Source organism: Phyllostomus hastatus, unplaced genomic scaffold (assembly GCF_019186645.2).
Source record: "Phyllostomus hastatus isolate PE091 unplaced genomic scaffold, TTU_PhHast_1.1 phas_scaffold_317, whole genome shotgun sequence".
In the NCBI taxonomy this organism is placed as follows: domain Eukaryota; kingdom Metazoa; phylum Chordata; class Mammalia; order Chiroptera; family Phyllostomidae; genus Phyllostomus; species Phyllostomus hastatus.
The window spans coordinates 3,047,866-3,071,012 of record NW_025334023.1 but is presented as its reverse complement, the minus strand read 5'-3'; the positions used below and the strand labels follow the sequence as shown (position 1 = coordinate 3,071,012).

General features: G+C 44.6%; 1 protein-coding gene across 1 annotated transcript in view; it reads left to right on the top strand.

Annotated features, from left to right (window-relative positions):
* P4HA3 (prolyl 4-hydroxylase subunit alpha 3) overlaps positions 1-23,147 on the top strand; it is a 40,142-nt gene that overhangs the window by 3,421 nt on the left and 13,574 nt on the right. The window contains exons 2-7 of the mRNA XM_045818165.1: positions 3,233-3,375; positions 4,039-4,262; positions 7,255-7,404; positions 15,613-15,664; positions 17,846-18,009; positions 18,213-18,389. Coding sequence (XP_045674121.1) covers positions 3,233-3,375; positions 4,039-4,262; positions 7,255-7,404; positions 15,613-15,664; positions 17,846-18,009; positions 18,213-18,389 — 910 coding nt within the window. The remainder of the gene's footprint in view (positions 1-3,232; positions 3,376-4,038; positions 4,263-7,254; positions 7,405-15,612; positions 15,665-17,845; positions 18,010-18,212; positions 18,390-23,147) is intronic.

The window sequence follows — 23,147 nt, the reverse complement described above, 5'->3', positions numbered from 1 at the left end:
GGCAGAGGGCCAGCACTGGATTCCAAACCAGCCTCAGATACTAGCTGATAGGTTTTTTTTTCTTCCTGTAATGGAAAAGCGATGTATCTGAAAGCTGAATTGATTTATGTACTTCAGTAAAGATCAAAACACTGCCCGAAATTAATTGACCCCATAATACAAAGTGGGCTGGGAAGAGAAGAGAGAGATAATGCTTTTGATCTGATTGATAACTTGGGGCAATTTTCACCTCTCTGAGTTACTTCTTTCTCTTTGTGCCTCAGTTTCTTCTGATGCCTGTTAACCATTAGCCCTCGAGCACTTCATCAAGCCCCCTAGGTGAGGAATCTATTTATTCAGTAGCAGAAAAGGTGATGGAAAGAAATATTAGAACGGTTGTACTAGAAGAGAGCTCTTCTAGACCAGACTAGCTCCATTTTATAGAGGGAGAAACCGAAGGATAGTTGGAGGCTGGTCAGGACAAGGTCTCCTCCCGGCCCCTCCCAGCTCCTCTCTGTCCAACTGTCTTATAAAATCGCTGCCCCTTCAGTCTCAGTTGTTCCTGGACACTTACTCTTCAGGCTGGACTCAAGCCCAAGTCTCTGCTTGTAAGCTTTTTCATCTAGCAATGGAATATCGTTCACTAAGTAGTTCCATATGGAGCTGAAGCAGGAAATAATGGGTAGTAAAAAAAAAAAAAAAAAGAAAAAGTCCCACACCCTGGAGACTGGCTCGGTTTCAAAACCCTAGGGTGGCCACTCGAATAGCCCTGCCCGGGAATCAGAGACGTCCTGGGACTTCCATGGGGCCCTGAATCTCCTTCCTTAGTTTATACTGGAATTGAACGTTCGGCTCCCCGGAAGCGCCATGAGGCAGGTCACCTACTTGTAGGCTCTGTTTTATAGTTGCAGTGACCACCCTCGGGACGTCTTTAGGTCAGACTCTACTTGAAGGCATTGAAATTTCCCCCACACAAACACTGTCTCTGGACTTCATTTTCAACCCATTCCACTCAGGGAAGTCCTCCTCTCGTGCCAAAGGACTCTTATATTCTCACGTGCTCCTGCACATGTTCACATAAATCCACATTCTTTTCACTTTGATCACAGTCTTTCACTCCCTTTGTTATTATAGTTCTTGGAAATTAATAATTTTAAACAAGGGGAAAATTCTTAGAGGGCAGGACTAAGACTCTTAAGTCTGCCTTATTATAATCAATACATTTTAATAATGTAAATCCTGCTAGGGTGTTAGAAGTGGAATAACCATAGTAGACCAGAAAAGGAGACAGCATCTCTTGCTTCCATGGACACTCATGTAGGGCATCTGAGAGAGAGGGAAATAAACTAGGGAGATGATCGCCACTGGCCCCACCACTTCTGGCCCTTTCCTGCAAATGATGGCAAGCCAGAAAGGTCGGAAGCACGCTGGAAAACCCGACCTCTTCACTCCCCATCAGCCATCAACAGTGTCTACGTGGTGTACTTCCTAAACATCTCCCTTGAGTCCACGCCATTCTTGGCCACCACTGTCACTGTTCGGGTTCTGATTCACCTTGTCTCCCACTTGCAGTTTTGAAATGGTCTCCTGCCTGGTCTTTCTGCCTCCAGTCACTTCCACTTCTGAGCCCTTCTTCCCACCCTTTCACAGGTTTATATACAAATGTGAACATATCATAGTGCATCCAGCTCTCACTTAAAACCTTTTGGTGGCTCCTAGTTGCCCTCAGGGTAAAAACCAAATTGTTCAGCAAGGCCTGTAGGGAGCTCCCCACTTCTCCAGTCTGCTCTACCCATCTCCCAACACACTCTGTGCGCCAGCAATACGAAACTGCTTGTAATGTAAGTCCCCTACCGACTCTCTCTGTACCTTTGCATCCTTTGAACGGCCTCTGCCTGCCTGGAAGAAGGACTCCTCTCCCTTCTGCATGTTCGCATTCATCCCTCACATCTCCATTCATTATCTCCTCTGTGAAAGGAGAGATTATCTTCTCCGATCTGCTCCAGTGTGATCTGGAGCAAGATCACTTTCCTGATTTACTCTGGCCAATTAATCTCCCCCTTCTTGTACTCCCCTCTAAGCCCTGCTCACAAATCTGGTGTTGCATCTGTAACATAAATTATTCATGTCTATATTGCCCACTAGGCTGTGAGTCTCTGAGACCGAGGTTATTGTCTTACTCCAAACTTTGTTCCTAGCTCCTAGAAAAACATAGTATTTTATTCATTTTTTGTAGAAATATATGTTGAACTTGGGCATAGAGTGATGAGAAAAACATCTCTTCTTGTCCATGAAATCCTTGCACATGGGCCCCTGCCTTGCCCAGCTCCCAGCATGGAGTCTGAAAACCAGCAAGCAACCAGTCTAGATTGACTGACTCAGAGCAGACGTCAAGCCTCTGTGCCCTTGTACACACTGGTCCCTGTTGGCTCCTCCTACCTTCTTTGTTCTAGCTCCTTGGCAAAGGGCACAGCAAAGGCAGCCGAGAACAGGCTTCAGAGTCAGGCAGAGTTGGGTTAATCCCTGGCTCTGTTGCTAACAGTGTGGCCTTGTTTCAGTTTCCTCTCCTGTAAAATGGGCATGATAAAACCTACTATGAGGGTTGTTGGGGAGATTAAGTGAGATCGTGTCTAAAGCACTTAGCCGAAGGCCTGATGCATGGTAAGGGCTCAATAAGTAGTAGCATCGCTATTCTAGCTGGTCCCTCAGGACTCAGATCAAGTGCCATTTCCTCAGGGAAGTCTTTCCTTTGACTTTCTAACTCCCACCTGGGTTAGGTGCCCTGCTGAAAAATTGCTGCAGCATTACATGCATTGTGCAGTCACTTCTCTAGGAGCATGTGTCACAATTACCACAATGAATCAAGCAACGTGTTTGAGCTTCTACCAGGTTCTTGAGTATAGAGTGTACTGAGTATTGAGTATAGAATGAGGAGTGAGAAGAAGACTTTCTGGGTTGTGAACCCCTTGAGGGCTGGCCCTGTCTTGCCTTTGTTTCTCTAGCCTCCAGCACAATACCTGATGCACAATAATTGACCAGCAGAGACCGACTCATTGAATGGACACATGCATAGACCTGCTTTTGTTGTGTTGGTAGTTTTCATATTTTTGTGCTCATTGGTCAGAATATTACAGGAGTCTAAAGGGTTCAGCATTTCATTTTTAACTATTCTTAATGTGTAACCCCTATGCCAGCCTTTCCTAGGTGTGGTGGTTGCACCAGTAGGTGAGATCATTCTAGTCCTCTCTTTCAGGTTCTATGACAAGGTGCTTTCTTTGCATGAAGATTCAGCGTCCCCTGTGTCGAACCCTCTGCTTGCATTTACCCTCATCAAACGCCTGCAGTCTGACTGGAGGAATGTGGTGCACAGTCTGGAGGCCAGTGAGAACATCCGAGGTAATGAAGAGGAGGGCTGGCGGGTGAAGAGAAGGTTCTGTCTCCTGACTCAGTGGAAAGGAGAGAGATTCTGATGGGATGTGATGATGGATAATGAAGTGGGTAGGTATTACCTGATCTCCTTAGCTCTAATTATTACAAAGAACTAGGCCCCCTTGTTACTATGTTTCCATAATTTTACATGAGAATGTACCTTCATATCCATGATCTCACTTGATCTTCACCACAGCCCTGCTGGGAAGGACAGGTTATATCATCTCATTTACATATGTGTAGCCAGTGATGTCTTCTAAGAATTTCTGTTTTATTAAGCTGCCACGACAGTGTGATCTGGAGCAAGACCACTTTCCTAACTTACTCTGCTTTGTACTTGAACAAGTCTGTTGATTTTGGGGAAGTTAAGAGGAAGAATTGTCCCCACGAAGGGCAAGACTCCTGGAGACAGATAGGATGGGACAGTGTGATAGAAGTGTGTGCCTTAGTTTTCACCCAAGAGCCTTTTTTCCTTACTCAGAAGATTGTATTAAGCACCTGCTCTGTGCCAGGAACTGTGCTTGCCACTGCGAAGAAAAGCAAACCAAGCATTATTTTTGCTCACGAAGCATGGCAACAGGTGATTATGCCTGTGTTTTGAATGGGGGGTTGTTTTCACGACCTTTATAGCCCTGAAGGATGGTTACGAGAAGGTGGAGCGGGACCTGCCAGCCTTCGAGGACCTGGAGGGAGCAGCAAGGGCCCTGATGCGGCTGCAGGACGTGTACATGCTCAGTGTGAAGGGCCTTGCCCGAGGCGTCTTTCAGAGAGTCACTGGCTCCACCGTCACAGACCTGTACAGCCCCAGACGGCTCGTCTCCCTCACCGCGGATGACTGCTTCCAAGTGGGCAAGGTAACGGCGCTCAGAGAGAGGTGAACTGTGGGCTCAGCTTTCTTGTGGGTGAAATAACTCCATCCCGGTTGCTTTTACACGTTTCTAATCCTGAAAGCAAACCCAGAAACTGGTTGTTATTCCTCATTTTCCAGTGAAGAAACAGACTCAGAGGGTAAAACCCTTGCCTATGTTTTCACAACTTTAAGTAGAACTAAAATTTGAACCTGGGCTCTGGCCGGTGTGGCTCAGTGGTTGAAGCGTTACCCAAAGGTTGTGCGTTCCCTTCTGGTCAGGGCACAGACACCGGTTCCGGGTTCGCCCCTTGTCCAGGCGCAGACGCGGGGACCCCGGGTCCAGACGCGCACGATTCCTGGCCCTGGCGCGGCTCCCCGGCCTGGGTGCGTGTGAAGGCAGCCAGTTCATGCTTCTCTCTCATCAACGTTTCACTCTCTCCCTTCCTCTCCCTCTAAAAAGTCAAATGGAAGTGTCCTTGGGTGAGGATTTTTTAAAAAATTAATTTAAAAAAATTTTGAACCTGGGTCTTTTAACTCCAAATCCCAGGACGTTTCCATGATAGTTAAAGTGATCAATCACGTACTGAGGACACTATTGAGAGAGGACGGAGTGTTACCAGCCAGGACAACAAACATAAACCGGGACTGTCATGGATGAAATGGTCCTTGGGTCACCCTAGCCATGGCGCCCTGTGGCAGATGAACAGCTGGGTGGAAAGCCGAAGTGGGTTGAGGGTGATGTGAAGGGGCCTCCTGAGACTCTGGAATCTCTCCCACAGTTCCTAGGTATTTAGAAATAATTAAGGTAGAGTCACAAAACAGGCCATTCACTCTAACATTACGTAAGGAAATAGACTTCAGGACGCTTCCATATGAGGTATTTAACTGATCTTTGATAGTAAGTTATAAGCACACTTGAGGTCATTTTACAGTATACTCTTTGTTAGCCTTCGCCTCGGGAGTAATGGAGTAAATCCTTTTTTAATTTTGAAGATGTGTGTGGCAGGAAAGTGAAGTTTTTCCAGCTCCTGTAGTATTCATTAGCGGGTCTGAGAGGGGGCCTCGTGGCCCGATTCCATGTTTGGAGGATCCATCTTCCAAGTTTCAGCAGAGTGAGCTGCCTAAGCCTCCCTGCATGCCATCTTCTCTTTTCTGAGATCCTGGGTGGAAGCAGGGCTGGATCATCATGTTCACGGCTAATTGAAATTTAAAATAGTGGCATGTCAACACAGGCTTCATTAGCAAGGCCGTTTGTTCTGAGACTAAAACCGCATGTGGGAAATTTAGTAAGTCACTTACAGCCTGAAAGTCTCACTGGCCGTCTTTATTTCTGTGTTTATTTACTTATTTTGAAAGATAAAACATTTCAAATATAAGAAAAGTACATAAAATAATACTATAACAAGCAATTATATCTGTGATTGAGATGAGATATAAAGTTGGGTAGATTTTTCCCAGTCTACTCTTTTTCTCAAGGTGTAGTTTTCCATGGGTTTCAGTTTTATGAATGTTTAATTCCAATTCCTAGGTTTGGGGAGGTCTACAGAAGGCTCATCTGGGCTCATGTGGACATTGTGACCTGAGGTCACTAGACCAAGTTACTAAGACTAACACCCGCTTCGTCCTAGGCAGCTCCAGCATCTGATCAGAAGTTTACTGCCTGGATGTTCAGTTCCGTTTTTGTTTTTGGTACTTGGGTATTTTCCATTTTTTCCTTCAAAATGTATAATAAAATGTTCATTATGTGTTTTATTAAAAAATCTGTGTCTTTGTAGTTGGAAAGATTTCAGTGATCTCAACTTACCATTTTGCTAGAATTTGAAGTTTCTCATGGAAACTTTAATTAAATAAATTATTAACTTAGCAGAAAAAGTAGTCATTTTTTATTAACATTCTTCATCTCAACCTTGTTACAAATCAGAATGTGATGACCAGAGAAGTAACACAGCAGGTATCAGGCAGACCTGGGATAGGAGTGGCTTTATATTTAGGCTGCAGTCACGTTATTTCTACATTCTGCTGTCCTTCTGCCTGTCTGGAAGTTATAACTGAATCTGATTATTTTGCAAGAGCCCTTCCAACTCTGTGACTTTATAATTCCATGTTGTCTCCAACATCAATTTCCAGGAAATTCCACCTGTAGTTCTGGTATTCTAGTTAACTGCAAGCTATTAGGAGACAGGAGCTCTGTCTAGTACGTGTTGCCATATTCCAACATTTAATATAGGGCAATCCACTGGGCTCTCATAGCATTCCCAGGTGTGCCTTCATCATGGTGTTAACCCATTGTGTCACAATTATTGGTTTACCATGTGCCCCTCGATTGTAAAATCATAAGGGCAGGGACCACAAGTACATTGTAAATATTCAGTAAATATTGAATAAGTGAATGAATTGAATCCATTCCTCACATTGCTACCAGCAGTATCTCCTAAACACATGGCATTCATGACTCTCATTGCCTTTTAAGTTCATTCCCTGCTTCTCTTCACCTTCCAACATGACCACAGTGGACTACTTGAACACATGTTTGCTTTTGGCTTCTGTTTCTACCATTCCCTCATCTTAAAATGCTCTTCCCCCCAATCTTGGCTTATTGAGATCCTTTTCCTTCTTCAAGGACATCTCATCTCAGATGCCACTTCTTCCATGAAAACTTCTGAGATTCCCAAGCCTCCTCCTTTGTCTATGTCTTCTCAGCATATTATACATATTTCCTTCGAGCGTTCATGCCATTCTGCTCAGGATTATAGTTGACATGAATTCATATGTCTTCTCTTCAGATTATAAATTCCTTAAATGTAAGAACATGTGTGTCTTCTTTATGCCTAGTAAAATGCCTTGTATACAACAGATGCCTAATGAATTGAATTTAAATGAATTTGAGATGAATACTTGCCTTCCTGGGTTCCAATGGCCCTCCACTCTTTGCATGTCATTTCCTTTTCTCTACCTGTGGACTAAGGCTTTAACGATAGTACTTACATCCCCCACAGGTGGCCTATGACATGGGGGATTACTACCACGCCATCCCATGGCTGGAGGAGGCTGTCGGTCTCTTCCGAGGATCTCACGGACAGTGGAATACAGAGGATGAGGCAAGTCTGGAGGATGCTTTGGATCACTTGGCCTTTGCCTACTTCCAGGTAGGGGAGTAAGTGAGACTCACTGCTTTCATCACACAAATGGAATGCTTTACATCTGCTTTACAATTTTCCAAGCATGTTCATGTTTCTGAATTTATTTCATCTTCCCAACAGGACCAAATGTGAGTCAAGCAGGCCAGTTGTTTTATTATTTCCATATTTCACATGTGAGCAAACTTAATCTCCAAAAAAAATTCCTCACTTGTCACAAAGTTCCCAGAGCTGGGGTGAGAGCCCAGGTCTGTTGGACTCTCGGTCCAGTGCTCTGTTCGGTGCATGGACCACTTTAAAATCCACATCTCCCATCCAGGAGGCAGCCTCGCACCCGTAGCTGCAACAGCTGCATCAACAACTGTTTAATGGGTTCATGGTCAATGTAAACCACTCTTTTGCACTCTCAACAACTCATAACACTTAATGGATATTGTGCCATGGTATTGCAAATGTCCAAGGAAGAAGTTTGATTGCTACCTTCTGCCATCTGCCATCGAGTCCTACTGTAAGGTGACTAGGGTCCAGACAGAGTGGGCTGCAGCGGTCCGTAGTAGCAGCTCAATGCCTCCTCTGGGTGTTTTTCCTGCACACGGCTGATCTGCAGCCTGTTGTGCCTCACAGGGAAGCTCGTTTCCCTGAATATGGGAGCTGCCATCCTTTGGCATAGCTAATAACCCTATTTCCCCACAGATTGTACAGTTTTTAAGAATGGACTTAAAAAATCACTACAGAGCCAGTTCGCTAGAGTTTCCAAAGCTAATAAACCAGTTCTTCTCCCTACAGTCCTTTAGCTTTCCCCCTTTTCCTGAGAAAAGGGAGGAGGATGTGGGTGATACAACCCCACATGTTGCTCCCTAAACATATCTATTCTCATTGTGGCAGATGCTCTCGTTCCCCTCATGGAAGTTTCTGGTAAGTGGATCTCTGTCGTAAAACTTTCCAGAGTACTTTTCCTAACTCTTCTGCTCAATTGCTACATATTAAAACTGAAATAGAATCACTGTCGTGCGACAAAGGACAGGAAGTAATTGAATTTTAATAGCAGGAGAGAGTGGAGAATTGCCACAAACAGACTCAGAGAAGATAAACTAAAGCAGCTCACCCTGAAAGACGGGATTTTAAATCCAGGGCCTGACTATTCTGCTCTCCCCGCCTGTGCTGACTCAGATTTCCCTTCTACTCACAGAAAAAGTCTCTCTTTCCACAATCATGCTTTGTCTGGTCAGTTTTATTCATCTTACAAGACATAGCTCAAATGTCACCTACTTTGTGAAATCTCCCTTAGTTCTCCTAGAGTCCACAGACTCTCCTTCTTTGGGCTCTTACAGCACAATTTTTTATGCAGCAGTAATAGAACACATAAGGCATTGTCCCATTGACCTTTTATATTCCCCTTTCACCCACAGTAAACAGAGGTAAATGTCTCTCTATGGGCCTTTCATTATCATATGAAATTATATATGCTACATATGTGTATATATAATTTATGTGCATACATATACATACATGTATACCATTAAAATGATTAAATTATTATATAATTATATCCTATATAGTTATATTTTATATAATTATACATATTTTTCCATGATATATTTTAGTAAAAAAATATTTCAGTACCTGCTAATAATAAGAGACAGAGGAATATAGTATGTAAACCCTAGGCTCTGAAGTAAGACAGACCTGGATTAAAATTCTATGAAAACTTAGGCAACTTACTCCTGGGACCTCAGTTTTCTTATCTGTAAAATGGGGGTAATAGGACTTTCAGCCAAGATGGAGGTGGAGGTAGACACACTGCCTCCTCTCACAATCAAAAGGACAACAATTTAAAAACAAAAACCAACCAGAACTGACAGAAAACCAAACTGTACAGAAGTCTGACCAAGGACTTAAAGAGGAAACATCCATCCAAACTGGTAGGAGGGACAGAGATGGGCAACCTGGGAGGAGAGGACTCAAGGGAAAGCGGTGGTGGAAGACTGGGGCAGGCAAGGCGGTGGCTGGTGGAGCAGGCAGCCCCACATTCACATGCAGATAAACCAGGAGGAACACCTGGGAGTGAGAGGGACTGACTACCCAGGGTCCCAGCTCTGGGAAATAAAACCTCAAACCTCTGACTGAAAACACCTGTGTGAGTTGAGGCGGCAGTGGGAGAAACTCCCAGCCTCACAGGAGAGATCATTGGAGAGACCCACAGGGTCCTAGACTGTACACAAACCCACCTGCCCAGGGAATCAGCAACAGAAGGGCCCACTTTACTTGTGGGTAGTGTGGGAAATGACTGAAATTCTGAAGAGAGCAGAGCAAGTGCCATTGTTCCCTCTGACCCCTTCCCCACATACAGCATCACAACACAGTAACTACGTAGGTTGCTCCTCCCTGGTGACCACCTAAGGCTCCACCCCTCATACACGCAGACAAAAAAAAAAATGGCCCAAATGAAAGAACAGATCAAAGCTCCAGAAAAAATACAACTAAGCAACAAAGAGATAGCCAACCAATCAGATGCACAGTTCAAAGCACTGGTGATCAGGATGCTCACAGAATTGGTTGAATTTGGTCACAAATTAGATGAAAAAATGAAGACTACACTAAGTGAAATGAAGAAAAATGCACAGGGAACCAACAGTGATGGAAAAAAAAACTGGGACTCAAATCAATGGAGTGGACCAGAAGGAAGAAAGAAAGATACAATCAGAAAATAATGAAGAAACAAGAATTCAAAAAAATGAGGAGAGGCTTAGGAACCTCCAGGACATCTTTAAACGTTCCAACATCCGAATTATAGGGGTACCATAAGGAGAAGAGGAAGAGCAATAAGTGGAAAACTTATTTGAGCAAATAATAAAGGAGAAGTTCCCCAATCTGGTAAAGGAAATAGACTTCTAGGAAGTCCAGGAAGCTCAGAGAGTCCCAAAGAAGTTGGACACAAATAGGAACACACCAAGCACATCATAATTACATTAACCAAGATTAAAGATAAGGAGAGAATCTTAAAAGCAGTAAGACAAAATGAGACAGTTACCTACAAAGGAGTTCCCATCAGACTGTCAGCTGTTTTCTCAAAAGAGACCTTGCAGGCAAGAAGGGTCTAGAAAGAAGTATCACAAGTCATGAAAGGCAAGGACCTACATCCAAGATTGCTCTATCCAGCAAAGCTTTCATTTAGAATGGAAGGGCAGATAAAGTGCTTCTCAGATAAGGTCAAGTTAAAGGAGTTCATCATCACCAAGCCCTTATTATATGAAATGTTAAAGGGACTTATCTAGGAAAAATAAGGTAAAAAAACATGTACAGTGGAATGACAGCAAACTCACAATAATTAACAACCACACCTAAAACAGAAACAAAAGCAAACTACTAGAACAGGAACAGAATCAGAGAAATGGAGATCACATGTAGGGTTATCAACAGGGAAGTGGGAGGAGGAGAAAGGGGAAAAAGGTACACAGAATAAGTAGCATAGATGGTAGGTAGAAAGTAGACAGGGGGAGGACAAGAATAGTACAGGAAATGTAGAAGCCAAAGAACTTATAAGTATGACCCATGGACATGAACAAAGGGAGACAATGTGGGTGGGAGGGGGTGTGTAGGGCAGAGGGGAATAAAGGGGGGGAAATGGGACAACTATTATAGTATAATCAATAAAATATATTAAAAATGAAATAAAACAGGGATAATAATGATGCTACTGGGAAGGAAAATAATTTTCCTTCTAACCTTCTGAGTTCTTGGCTGAGACCTCCCTATAATAAAAAACAGATTAACAAAAGGAAAAGTAAACAGAAGCTTACTAACCTGTATACCTAATGTACACATAGGAGATACCTGGGAAAAATGAGCAGCTCTCTGAGGCAATCTAAGTTTCTACCTTAAATATCACCTTCAGCTTATAGCAAGTAATAGTGCAGCAATTATGTGTAATGTCAGGTGGGGACTGACTTCTCGGGGAGTTCACTTTATAAGTTATGTAAGTATGTCTTCACTATGTTGTACACCCAAAATTAACATAAAATTGTATGTCAACTGTAATTGGAAATGAAAATAGAATTTTTAAAAAAACTTATCTTCAGCTAAAGACAAGAAAGAAAGCTATAGGGAGAGGCAAGTTGTGGGAGGTTACCCAGAAAGCCATGGTAAACCAGGGGAAAGTTATGCAGAGTGTGATGGGTATCTTCTCCATGGATAAGATCCTCCCATGACTTAGGTCCTTGTCCAGAGAGGGAGATCCTTACAGATGGAGATTCCCTTGATGTCCCTCACAACAAGGGAAACATCTGCCTTGGTTTTCAGAACTTCTCCCATGTTTGCCCTTTCTCAAAATAATTAGCTTAAAATAATCCTTATGCCAAAGAGGTATATCTTGGGGTGGCATATTCTACTGCCCTGCAAGGCTCCCCTCAAAGACCTGTTTTGAGGATTAAATGAGCTCACACGTGTAAAGCCCTTAACACAATTCATGGCACACATGCACTCAGTGAAGGGAAGCAATTATTAACTTGTACAAGTGTGTGTTCTCTTTGTCCATTTAACATTATTTAGTATATACATGTCCAAAGAAACTTAACTGAAACACCAAAAGTAACTCTAACATTTTTCTTGATAAAATTAACTTTATCTTGTGAAAAAAAACCCTGCATTTTAAACATATGTATAATGACATTTTAGTTTTCTTCGTCTCAAGAGTTGGAAACATTTTAACCCTTAGTTAATATCTGATGTTATAAGATATCCTCAGATTACTTAACTATCCCTCTGTTAAGTACAAAACAGAATAATTCATGATATTAAATAATAATTAATAACCTGTGTATCCAACAATAATGGAATGGTTAGGTGATCTGTGATGTACCTTCTTGGTGAAATAAAATGCAGCCATTAAAAATGCTATCTCTCAGAGTTCCAGCCAAGATGGAGGTGTAGGTAGAAACCCTTCATTTCCTCACACAACCAAAGAGAAGATAACCAATCTCAAATCAATACACAACCAGAAGTGCCAGAAAATCAAACTTCATGAACTCCAACAACCAAGGAATTAAAGAAAAAAATCAGCCAGAACAACCAGACCTGTAAGGCAGTGAACAGAGAGAACCCGTGGAGAGGCGGCAGGCTGCGCGGGTGGACCAACTGAATGGGAAACTGAGACTCAGAGCTGACTATGGACGACGGCAGGGGTTGCCTCAGTGGGAGAAACTCCCAGCCTCACACGAGATCATTGGAAAGTGGGGCTGCATTGTTCCCTCTCTGGCCCCTCCCCCACAGACAGATCCCCAGCACAGCAAGGAGGGCTGCCCTGCCCAGGTGAATACCTAAGGCCCCACCCTCTTATGACTTAACAGGTGCACCAAGACGGAAAAAATAGGGCCCAAGTGAAAAATAGAGCAAAACTTCAGAAAGAGAGCTAAGTGATGAGGAGATAGCCAGCCTATCTGATGGAGAATTAAAACCGTGATAAATCAAAATGCTCACAGATACTGAGCTTGGTTGAAAAATGAAAGAACAAATGAAAGATACCCAAAATGAAATGAAGCAAAATATTCAGGAAACCAACAGTGACAGGAAGAAAACCAGGACTCATATCAATGATTTGGAACAAAAGGAAAGGATAAACATCCAACTGGAACAGAATGAAGAAACAAGCATTCAAAAAATGAGGAGAGGCTTAGGAACCTCTGGGACAACTTTAAGTACTCCAACATCTGAATCATAGGTGTGCCAGAAGAAAAACAGCAAGAAATTGAAAACTTATTTGAACAAATAATGAAGGAAAACTTCCCCAATCTGGCAAAGGGAATAAACTTTCAGGAAGTTCAGGAAGCTCAGAGAGTCCCAAAGAAGTTGGACCCAAATAGGAACACACCAAAGCACATCATCATTAAGTTACCCAAGATTAAAGATAAAGAGAAAATCTTAAAAGCAGCAAGAGAAAATGAGAGAGTAACTTACAAAGGAGTGCCCATAAGACTATCAGCTGATTTCTCCAAAGAAATCTTATAGGCAAGAAGGGGCTGGAAAGAAGTATTCCAAGTTATGAAAGGCAAGGACCTATGTCCAAGATTGCTCTATCCGGCAAAGCTTTCATTTAGAATGGATAGGCAGATAAAGTGCTTCTCAGATACGGTCAAGTTAAAGGAATTCATCATTACCAAGCCCTTATTATATGAAATGTTAAAGAGACTTATCTAAGAAAAAGAAGATAAAAATATGAACAGTAAAATGACAACAAACTCACAACTATCAACAAATGAACCTAAAAAATGACAAAAACAAAAATTAAGCAAACAACTAGAACAGGAACAGATCAGAGAAATGGACATCACATGGAGGGTTTTCAGTGTGGAGGGGAAGGGAGGAATGGGGGGAAAAGGTACAGGGAAGAAGAAGCATAATTGGTAGGCATAAAATAGGGTGTCAAAAATGATATAGGAAACAGAGAACTCAAAGAACTTATATGTATGACCCATAGACATGAACTAAGGTGGGGGGATGCTGGAGGGTTGGGGGTGCAGGGTGGAGGGGGGATAAAGGGGGGAAATTAGGAAAACTGTAATAGCATAATCGATAAGATATACTTTTACAAAATGCTGTCTCTCTCACAAGCCTACGTTCCTAGCAGCACTATTCATAGCAGCGAAGAGGCAGAAGCAGCCCAAGTGTCCATCAAAGGATGAATGGATAAACAAAATGTGGTACATACATTCAATGGAATATTATTCAACTTTTAAAAGGAAGGAAATCTGACACATGCCACAACATAGGTGAACCTTACGGACATTATGCTAAATAATATAAGCCAGTCACAAAGAGACCAATGCCGTGTGATTCCTCTCGTGTGTGGTATCTAGAGAGTCATCTTCACAGAGACAAAGTAGAATGGTGGTTCCCAGGGGCTGAGGGGAAGGGGAGATCAGTGCTGTTTAATGGGTACAGACTTTTGGTTTTGCAAAATGAAAAAATTCTGCCAATTAGTTGCACAATAATGTGAACATATTTAATACTACAGAACTGTACATTTAGAAATGGTTAAGGTAATACATTTAGTTTATGTGTTTTTTTACCACAATTAAAAATAATAATTAAAAAATGATGTCTCTGAAGACTATTTTTGTAATGATATAAAAAAAATTCCTGCCCTGGCCAGATGGCTTAGTTGATTGGAGTTTTGTTCTGTATGCCAGAAGTCTGCAGGTTCATTCCCAGCCAGGGTACATCACTGGGTTTCGGGTTCGATCCCTGGTCAGGGCATGAGCGGGAGGCAAGCAATCGATGTTTCTCTCTCACATTGATGTTTTTCTCTGTCTCTCTGTCTCTCCCTCCCTCTCTCTCTAGAATCAATAAAGAATATATATCTCAAGTGAGGATAAAAAAAATTCCTGAGAACAATGTTGAGCGAAACAATCAGGATATGAAGCTGTATAAGAAATATAATTATAACTATATCAAGACTATATGTTATGCAGAGTATTTTGAGGACCTGGGTTTCGGTGGAGCATTTTTTTCTATTTCTCATGTTTTAGAATGTGCTTATTATTGCTTTTATCATTAAAAATAAAATTTTAATATGCAGAAATAAAATGACCGAAGGAAATATTGTTCCATCAGTGCATCATGATTCCACAGCACCCTACACCTCGTTCTATTCCCCAGGTTTGTTCCGAAAGTCTTGTTTACTTTTGACCACGTGTAGCCCAGGGCCGAATGGCTGCAGGGAGAGCTCATCACGATGCAGTGGGAATGTTTCGGCTTGAGATGTCCTTTGCCTCCCTCCCATAACTTTACTGTAGACTCTAGGAAGTATTGAGCCTGGAGAAAAAATTTGTATTTTTACTAAGGCTCATATATTTTCATAATAAGTTTAATAATGAAATATACCTAAATAACAATGCCTTGCAATTACATGATTTTGTGTGCTTCAGGATTTGAGGACATTTTAAGAAAGTTTATTTTCAGTTATTTGTCTACCTTCCCTGGTAAGAGTGGCAATAAGTCATTTGTAAATGAGGAGACTGAGGAGCCCTAATTTACATCAGGCTGCAAACCCTGCATTAGGGCAGAACCTCCGCTTTTCTAGGCTGCTGCTCATTTCAAGGAGTTGTATTATCTACTTGTGGTAAGAATATTTTATAATGTTTTTGAAAGTCCACTGATTGATTTGGTCAAAGGAGATATCCTCAGTGCAGTTAACTCTTCCTTTTTTTTTTTTTTTTATAGGCGGGAAATGTCTCATGTGCTCTCAGCCTCTCCCGAGAGTTCCTTCTCCACAGTACGTAATGATAAAAGATAAGCCAGAGGTCTGATTTACTTGGAAATCCTTCTGCTCTTGGCCTTAAAGCTCTGCAAGTGAAATATAGCTATCTATTTTTATTTTCCTAATTTCATAATCCAAATCACATTTCTAATTTTGGATTAAATCTTACACACTGATCAATGCATGCGGGTGGGGATTTTTAAGTTAGTTGCAAAATGCTAAGAAGATAGCAACCTGTCCCTTTCCTCCCCACCCCCAAACAGTTATATATTATTGTTCTTCCGCGGGGAGCAGGTCCTGGATGGGACCCAGTTCTTCAGGGACATCTAAGGACCCGGGATTGGGAAGTGGACCTGGGAACAAGTGTGATCAACGGGAGCTGTGTGTGCAAGGGGAGTGACTCAGCAGGGTTACTCCCCACAGCTGCTTACAAAGAAATATCAGTTCTTCACTCTAAACCAGGGCTCGCTTTGCTGGGCAAGCATCCTGCCCATTTAGCATAGAACTCAGCTCCGACCCTCACCAGAGTTGAACGAGATGGAGACTTGCTAGCTTAGCTCTCTGCTTCAATATTTTTGTTTAAAATTTTGGTAGTGAACCTTGGTCCGGGTAGCTCATTTGGTTAGAGCATCGTCCCAGTACGCCAAGGTGGCTGATCTCCAGTCAGGGCACATACAAGAATCAACCAATGAATGCATAAATAAGTGGAACAACAAATAGATGTTTCCCTCTCTCTGTCTCCTTCTCTCCCTCTCCTCCTTTTCTCCTCCCTCCCCCCTCTTTAAAATCCATAAAAATAAAAAATTTTTAAAATTAAAAAAATAAAATAAAATTTTGGTAGTAGGTGGCTTCCCAGGTTTTCCTTTAATAAGATATTTAGATACTAAAGTAAGATACAAAATCACTATAATGTTTTAATATTTATAAAGTATTTCATGGAAGACTTTACAATTGTATTTATTGATCACTTTTTAATGAATTCACTTAGTAATGTTACTCCATTCTCATAATTTGACAAATGGCAGAATAAAGAAGTGGCTGTATAGTCTGGGAACACATGGGCAGTTAGCGGTGCAGGCAGCATGAGAACCCATGTCCCTTTGTGCTCGGTCTACTGCAGTCTCTGCCTCTCCCAGGGAACCCACACCGTGCGCTATTATAGGTGGGTATGCAGGACATAGCAAACCGAGATTCCCGGTTCCATTTCTGGCTTTGTAATATTTTCATTCGTTTCTTGGGTTCATCATTTCCATTCTTCAAAATTTCATTTCTTCTCCTGTTAGAAAAGGGTGGTATTTCTGCCCCCTCCCTTGCCATGACAGAGGTGGTGGTTGGAAGCAGACTGAGCTCCACAGAGAAAGCTACTTTTCAGAAGCACTAGAGCAATTCAGCACCTTCTCCTGAGAGGCACTGAGAAATACACAGAGACTAGCAGGCCAGGGGTAGCTGCCACCCCGCAGGCATCTTGCAGCCTAAGTGGGCACAAATAAGACACAAGACCTCTGTAGGAACCCAGGCTAGAACCAAAGCTAGAACCCCTTTGTCCCATACTGCTCTGCTCTGTGTGTAGGCTAGTTAAGAATTTTGAAGGATCTAGTAGTGTTGGGAATTAATCACTTAGCTTCCAGTTCTCCAGAAGAATAGACTGGGTCTCTGCTTTAGGCTTTGGCTCTCTCAACTTCTTTTTATAGCAGTGACTTGTCCTGTTTCATTGCAACTAGTTATTTAATGTCTCTTTTCTCCATCAGACTGTAAACTCCAGGGGGTTAGCCTCTAGCAGAGTATCAGGTGCACAGTAGATGTTCACTGAAGATTTACTGAACAGATGAGTAAATAAACAAATGAAAGAATGAAGCTTATACCCTACACATAAAACTGACCATCACACTGTCCTAGAGCATCCCACTTTCCTTCCCAAAGTCCTTTGCACCCTCAGATCTGTCAGGCCCAACTCCACCTTAAAAAATGCCAGGACTGCTCTGGGAGGGAGCAGTATGGGACAAAGGGGTTCTAGCTTTGGGAGGGGTCCTGCTCTGGGAGGGAGGGCCTCACATCCTCAGTGCACAGACACAGCAGTTACTCCAGGTGCCTCGTTGCCGCTTGTGTGTGGCAGTGAAGCTGTAGGAAACCGCGACAGTGCTCCCTGGGGGCCGCTGTTTGTTCATCTGCGTTGTTCCCTGCTCTGGTTTCTCCCAGGCCCAGATAATAAGAGAATGGCCAGGAATGTCTTGAAATATGAAAAGCTCTTGGCAGAGAGCCCCAGCCAGGCAGCAGCGGAGCCTGTCATCCAGAGGCCCAATGTACCCCACCTGCAGACCAGAGCCACCTACGAGGAGCTGTGTCAGACGCTGGGCTCCCAGGTAGGGTTTTTCAGAGAAAGAGGAAAGGGAAACCAGCTTGGCTAGAAAGGGTAGACGTGGGACAATGTGTGGAAAAGGCTATAAAAATGCAGGGACTGCATTCTGAATCTCCCACATTCCACTTCCTTTATGCTGTAGTTCCCCTAAATCAGTGTGGCTCCTAGACCCTTTCCTCTTATGCTGATTCTAGCCTTTCCTTCCAGCCTACGCACTACCAGATCCCCAGCCTCTACTGCTCCTACGAGACCAGTGCCAGCCCCTACCTGCTGCTGCAGCCCGTCCGGAAGGAGGTCATCCACCTGGAGCCCTACGTCGTTCTCTACCACGACTTCGTCAGTGACCTGGAGGCTCAGAAAATTAGAGGATTTGCCGAGCCATGGGTGAGTGTCCCTCACGCCTGCCAAGAACTTCTCTTGTGTCTTCACACACCCGGAGCTCAGGAGTATGAGCATAGGCGGCCTGAACAACGAGGCATTTCGTCGGTCTAGGAGTTCAGAACAACAACCATTCCATGGAGCTAGTCAATGGCGAAAAAATCACAGTAGTGGTTGCCTCTGGAGGGAGGAGACTGTCTGGGAAAAGGTACAAGGGGGTTCCCTGGGTGTTGAAAATGTGCTCTCAATATCTACTTAGGGATATGGAGTGCACAGCTGTAGGCATTTGTCAAAACTTGCCAAATGGTACACTTGAGTTCTGTGCATATCACTGTGTATATATTTTTTATTCTCACCCAAGGACACCTTCTCATTGCTTTCAGAAAGAGAGGATGGGGAGACACACACACACACACACACACACACACACACCAGTGTGAAAGAGAAACATCAGTTGGTTACCTTCTTATACATACCCTGACTGGGGATGGAGCCCACAACCTGGGTGGGTGCCCTGACTGGGAATCAAACTGTTGACCTTTCAGTCTACGGTATGATACTCCAACCTACTGAGCCACACTGGCCAGGGCTCATTGTATGTAAATTTAACTTAAAAAGAAGATCCCCCCAAATGTCCATCATCCCATGTAACTGGTAGAAGAAAAAAAAAGGGTGAAGTGACAGGGGCAAGAGTGATGTCCTGGTCCAGAATTACAAATTACAGAGTGGTGGAAAGTTTAGTTCAAGTTTATTATCTTATTAAGGGAGAACATGAGGCCCAGAGAGGGGAGGGGACTCGATTAAGGTCACACGTGCAACTAGAGCCGGAAGAGAAACTTAGAGGTGCGTTGGCTGTCACTCTGAGAGTCTACCTCTGTGTTCACACCAGTTACCTCAGGCAGAGGTGTGCTCGGGACGAGCCGACCCCACCCGAGATCCCCGGGGCGGCCATGCAGGTTTGCTGCTTTCTCACGTCAGGCTCGGCCGTGGGCTGACCGCAGCTGTGCCCCTCCTGTCCTCACTCTGGGACCAGTCTGGCGGGCGGTCTCTGCTGGGCGGTCTGAGACACTGCCAGTCTCGTGGGCGAGGAAAAGACAGAGATGGCAAACTCCTAGCTGGCTCTTAAAGCTTCTGCTCGGAAGTGCCAGACATTACGTCTGTTCTCAGTCACTGGTTAAAACAAGGCTCGTGGCCACTGCCGTCCAGAGGGACAGAATGTCTAATTCTCCCACAGGGAAGGCAGCGCAGGTCCCCGTGCTAAGCTTGACGTCGGTGTACAAGGGACGTTCAATTGTCCCCCAGGCGTGTGGCAAATATTTAGAAAAATAATAGAGCCTATTTATCACTATAACACGTTGCCTTCTTACAAATGGCACCTGAAGACTGATTCAGAATCGCTCACGTCACTGGCCCCTCGCAGAGTGCTGTTCCCGCGGGCGGGCAGCCGTTCAGTCGTTCGCCGGCCGTGCAGAGCCTGCTGTGTGCCGGACGGACATGGCGCCGGTGCTGGGCGTCCACGGCTGAGGAGCCGGTCCTTTCCCTTCGGGGGGGACTTACCGCATGATGGGGAATGCAGATACGTACGATGCGTTGTGGCATATATATGCTGTCAGAGAGATGTGTGCAGGGAGTCGTTTTTTGGCAGCACAAGATAGTAAAGCCTCTGCCCTGGCCGGGTGGTTCCGTGGGTTGGAGCATCGTCTCACGCACCGAAAGGTAGCGGGTTCGATCTCCCGTCAGGGCACACACCCAGGCTGCAGGTTTGGTCCCCGTTCGGGTTGCGTACAGAAGGCGACCCATCGGTGTTTCTCTGTCTCTCTTTCTCTCTCTTCCTCTCTCTCTAAAATCAGTAAATATATCCTTGGGTGACGATTGTTTTTTTAAAAAAGTGAACCGTCCTCTGAGGGAAAGGCAGCTGGGTGAGGACTAGGTGAGGGAAGAGGAAGAAACAGAGAAGGCTTCCCTGTGGAAGTTCCTCGCAGTGACACGGCGGCAAAGGGTCTTCCGGGAAGACAAAGGCGGCTGTGCAGGCACTTGAGCTGCAGTGCGCTCGCTCGGAGGCGGGGGCAGCGCGGTGGCTTCTGTGCCTGCGGTGGCGGCGTGGGGAGGCGGGGAGGCGCTGTTGGAAGCGCGGTAAATACCGCGCTGGGGAAGTTGGCTTTCATCCTGGAGGCGGCGGGAGAGCGGTCAGACAGTTTTAACAGGAGAGGGCAAGATCGGATGTGCGGATTTTAAGGAGGATTCTGAGGGCAGACATGGACTGGAGGGGAGGAGAGTGGCAACAACAGTCATTTCACCTAAAAGCCAATCTAGTGAAGTTCAGAAGCTTTGTAGAGAAGGTTTTTGAGATGATTAAGCTCCAGCAGTGGGTTGAAGGATGTGTTTTCCATGGCTCCGGCTTCTGCGTGAGCCAGCAGGAGCACTTGGCCAGCAGCTACTTTTTCCTGGGAACAACCCTGTTGCCATGGTAACAGGACAAGGCTGCTCACCGGGAGATACTCACTTAATCCCTCCTGGCGGGGTCTTCCACTTGGCAGGCACCGACCTTGCCGCACTCCCTTCCCCCAGAAGGGTCTTGCTGGGGTGGCTGCTCTCTGTCTGATCTTGGGCTCTGCCGGGAATAAGCCCCATGGTAGCAGCGGCCCCACGGGAGGTGAGCACAGACGCCACAGTGGCTTGTGTTGAATTTATCTGCTTCCTAGTCACTGTCCCTTTTCCAAAGAATGCTCTCTTGTCACCCCCCTCCACACCCACCTTCTATCCATACTTGAAGACTTGGTTGGAACCCACGCCTCCCTGGCGCACCAGGCCTGCCCACTCTCGCCCACTCTCGTTGGTTCTTTCTGTAGAAACATTTTCTTCACAGTACTTTTTGGGGGCCACATACAATAACCTCTCTCTCTTCTGAACTAAAAACTCTGTCACCAGTTGTTTGGTATTTTCATTTATTCTGCCATTTATGTGTTTTCTGGTACCACTAACAGTTTCACGGGCAAGCATCCTGTCTCCCCAACCAGACTGTAAACTATCTGGGATCGTATGTTGTCCTTGAAACGGCTAGCCCTGTATTATACCGGTTACAAAGTAATTGGTACAGAGTAATCTCTAAAAGGTTGACTCTGATCATGTCAAGTCCTCACTTAAACTCTCCAACAGGTCACTTAGAATGACTACCAGCTCCTTGGCCTGGCTGCTGCCAACCCCTTCCGTAGCACGTCCCCCTTGCACCCCACTCCCCAGCTGCCCTAACCCTGCACCTCGACGCACCGGTCATACTATCACTAACCTCCTCACACATTCTGCTCTGTCTAAAACGCTCTTTCTCTGACGTCTTTTCACCTGTATGATTCCACTTACCTTTGGGGTATCCTGAGAAGCCTTCCTGGTCCCCATACGCATGGGCTAGATGCTGCTTCTCAGTATTTCCACAGCATCCTTTACTTGCCCCTTCAGGTACCATTGCATGACCTATATCTGGCTTCATGTGCTGTATTTCCAATGCCTAGCACAGTGCTTTGCACAGAGAACAACCAATAAATATTTGTCCCAGAAATGAATGACATGTAAGTGTACTGTAAATAACGGTTAAAGGAATTAAGTGCAAGGTGGCTCCTTAATGGAGAGTGTGGGGAAGGAGAGTTTCCCTAAGACTTTTTTTTTTTATAACTACTGTTGTTGCCCTAAAAGAGCAGTAGGGAGCATCTCTCCTCGACGAATCCCTCCTCTCTCCTATGAACGACTCAGAGAGGATGCTGGGGACAACTGGTGAAGGATTAGATAGAGGCGCTGCCAGTCCCCTGCCAATTTCCCACCTCCTGACATCCTGATATTGTCGAGTGATGGGAACTCCCAAGAGCGTGTTGTTCACGTGCTGCATTTTTTAGCTGGGGAAATAGGTCCGAGGAAAGAAAGAGGCTTTCCAAAGGCATCTACCTGGTTTAGGAGCAGGAACAGTAGTAACATTGCAGAAGCCTCCAGGAAGGGAAAAGGTTTTGTCTGGTGCAGTTCCGTGCCCCGTGCTCTGCTCTGACTGCACGGGAAGTGCAAGTGCCAGGGCTTGTTCTTCAGGCAAAGGACTCGGCTCACCTCCCAGCATTGAGCGCCCCTCCCTGACAGGCCTTCCCTAGGCCGGGGCTGGGGGAGGGGCAGGCAGAGGGGGGAAGGGGGGACACAGCACTGACAAAAGGCCTTGCCCTTATGGAGCAGAAGTCACATCGTTGTGAAAATAAACAGTATTTCTTTTTCCTCTCTCTGGTACAGTACTTTTGCAATTAGAAGCCACTTTATTTTAAAATAATGTAAATGTTCTGTCCAGGCGTTCAGTTAAATTAGTGACTTCAAACCTGTTTGGCTCCTTCCTGCCCCCCATAGCGAACAGATTTTGATTCTCTGTAAGGAGGAGCTTTTGTTGGCATTGTTCAGAAGAGGCGCCCTCTGAGGGTAGAAGGTTCCCTGTTGGCAGTTCATTTAATTCAACAAACAGGAAGCACTTACCCTCAGACAGGCCCCGCTCCACACGCAGATGCAGAGAGGAAAGAGAAACAGCCCTTTTTCTTATGGAACTCAGCCTTACAGACACAAAGGGATTCAAATATCATTTTGTTTGAGCTCAACAGACTTTTATTGAGTGCTTATGTTACAGAACAACAAGGAGGGGGCTGGGATGATATACTATTACCCAAAAGGAACCCCCCCAGGTTCGTTATGTCCGCCACCTATAGAAAGACATCTCTCAATGCTAGAGATTCGTGAAAAGGAAAGGAA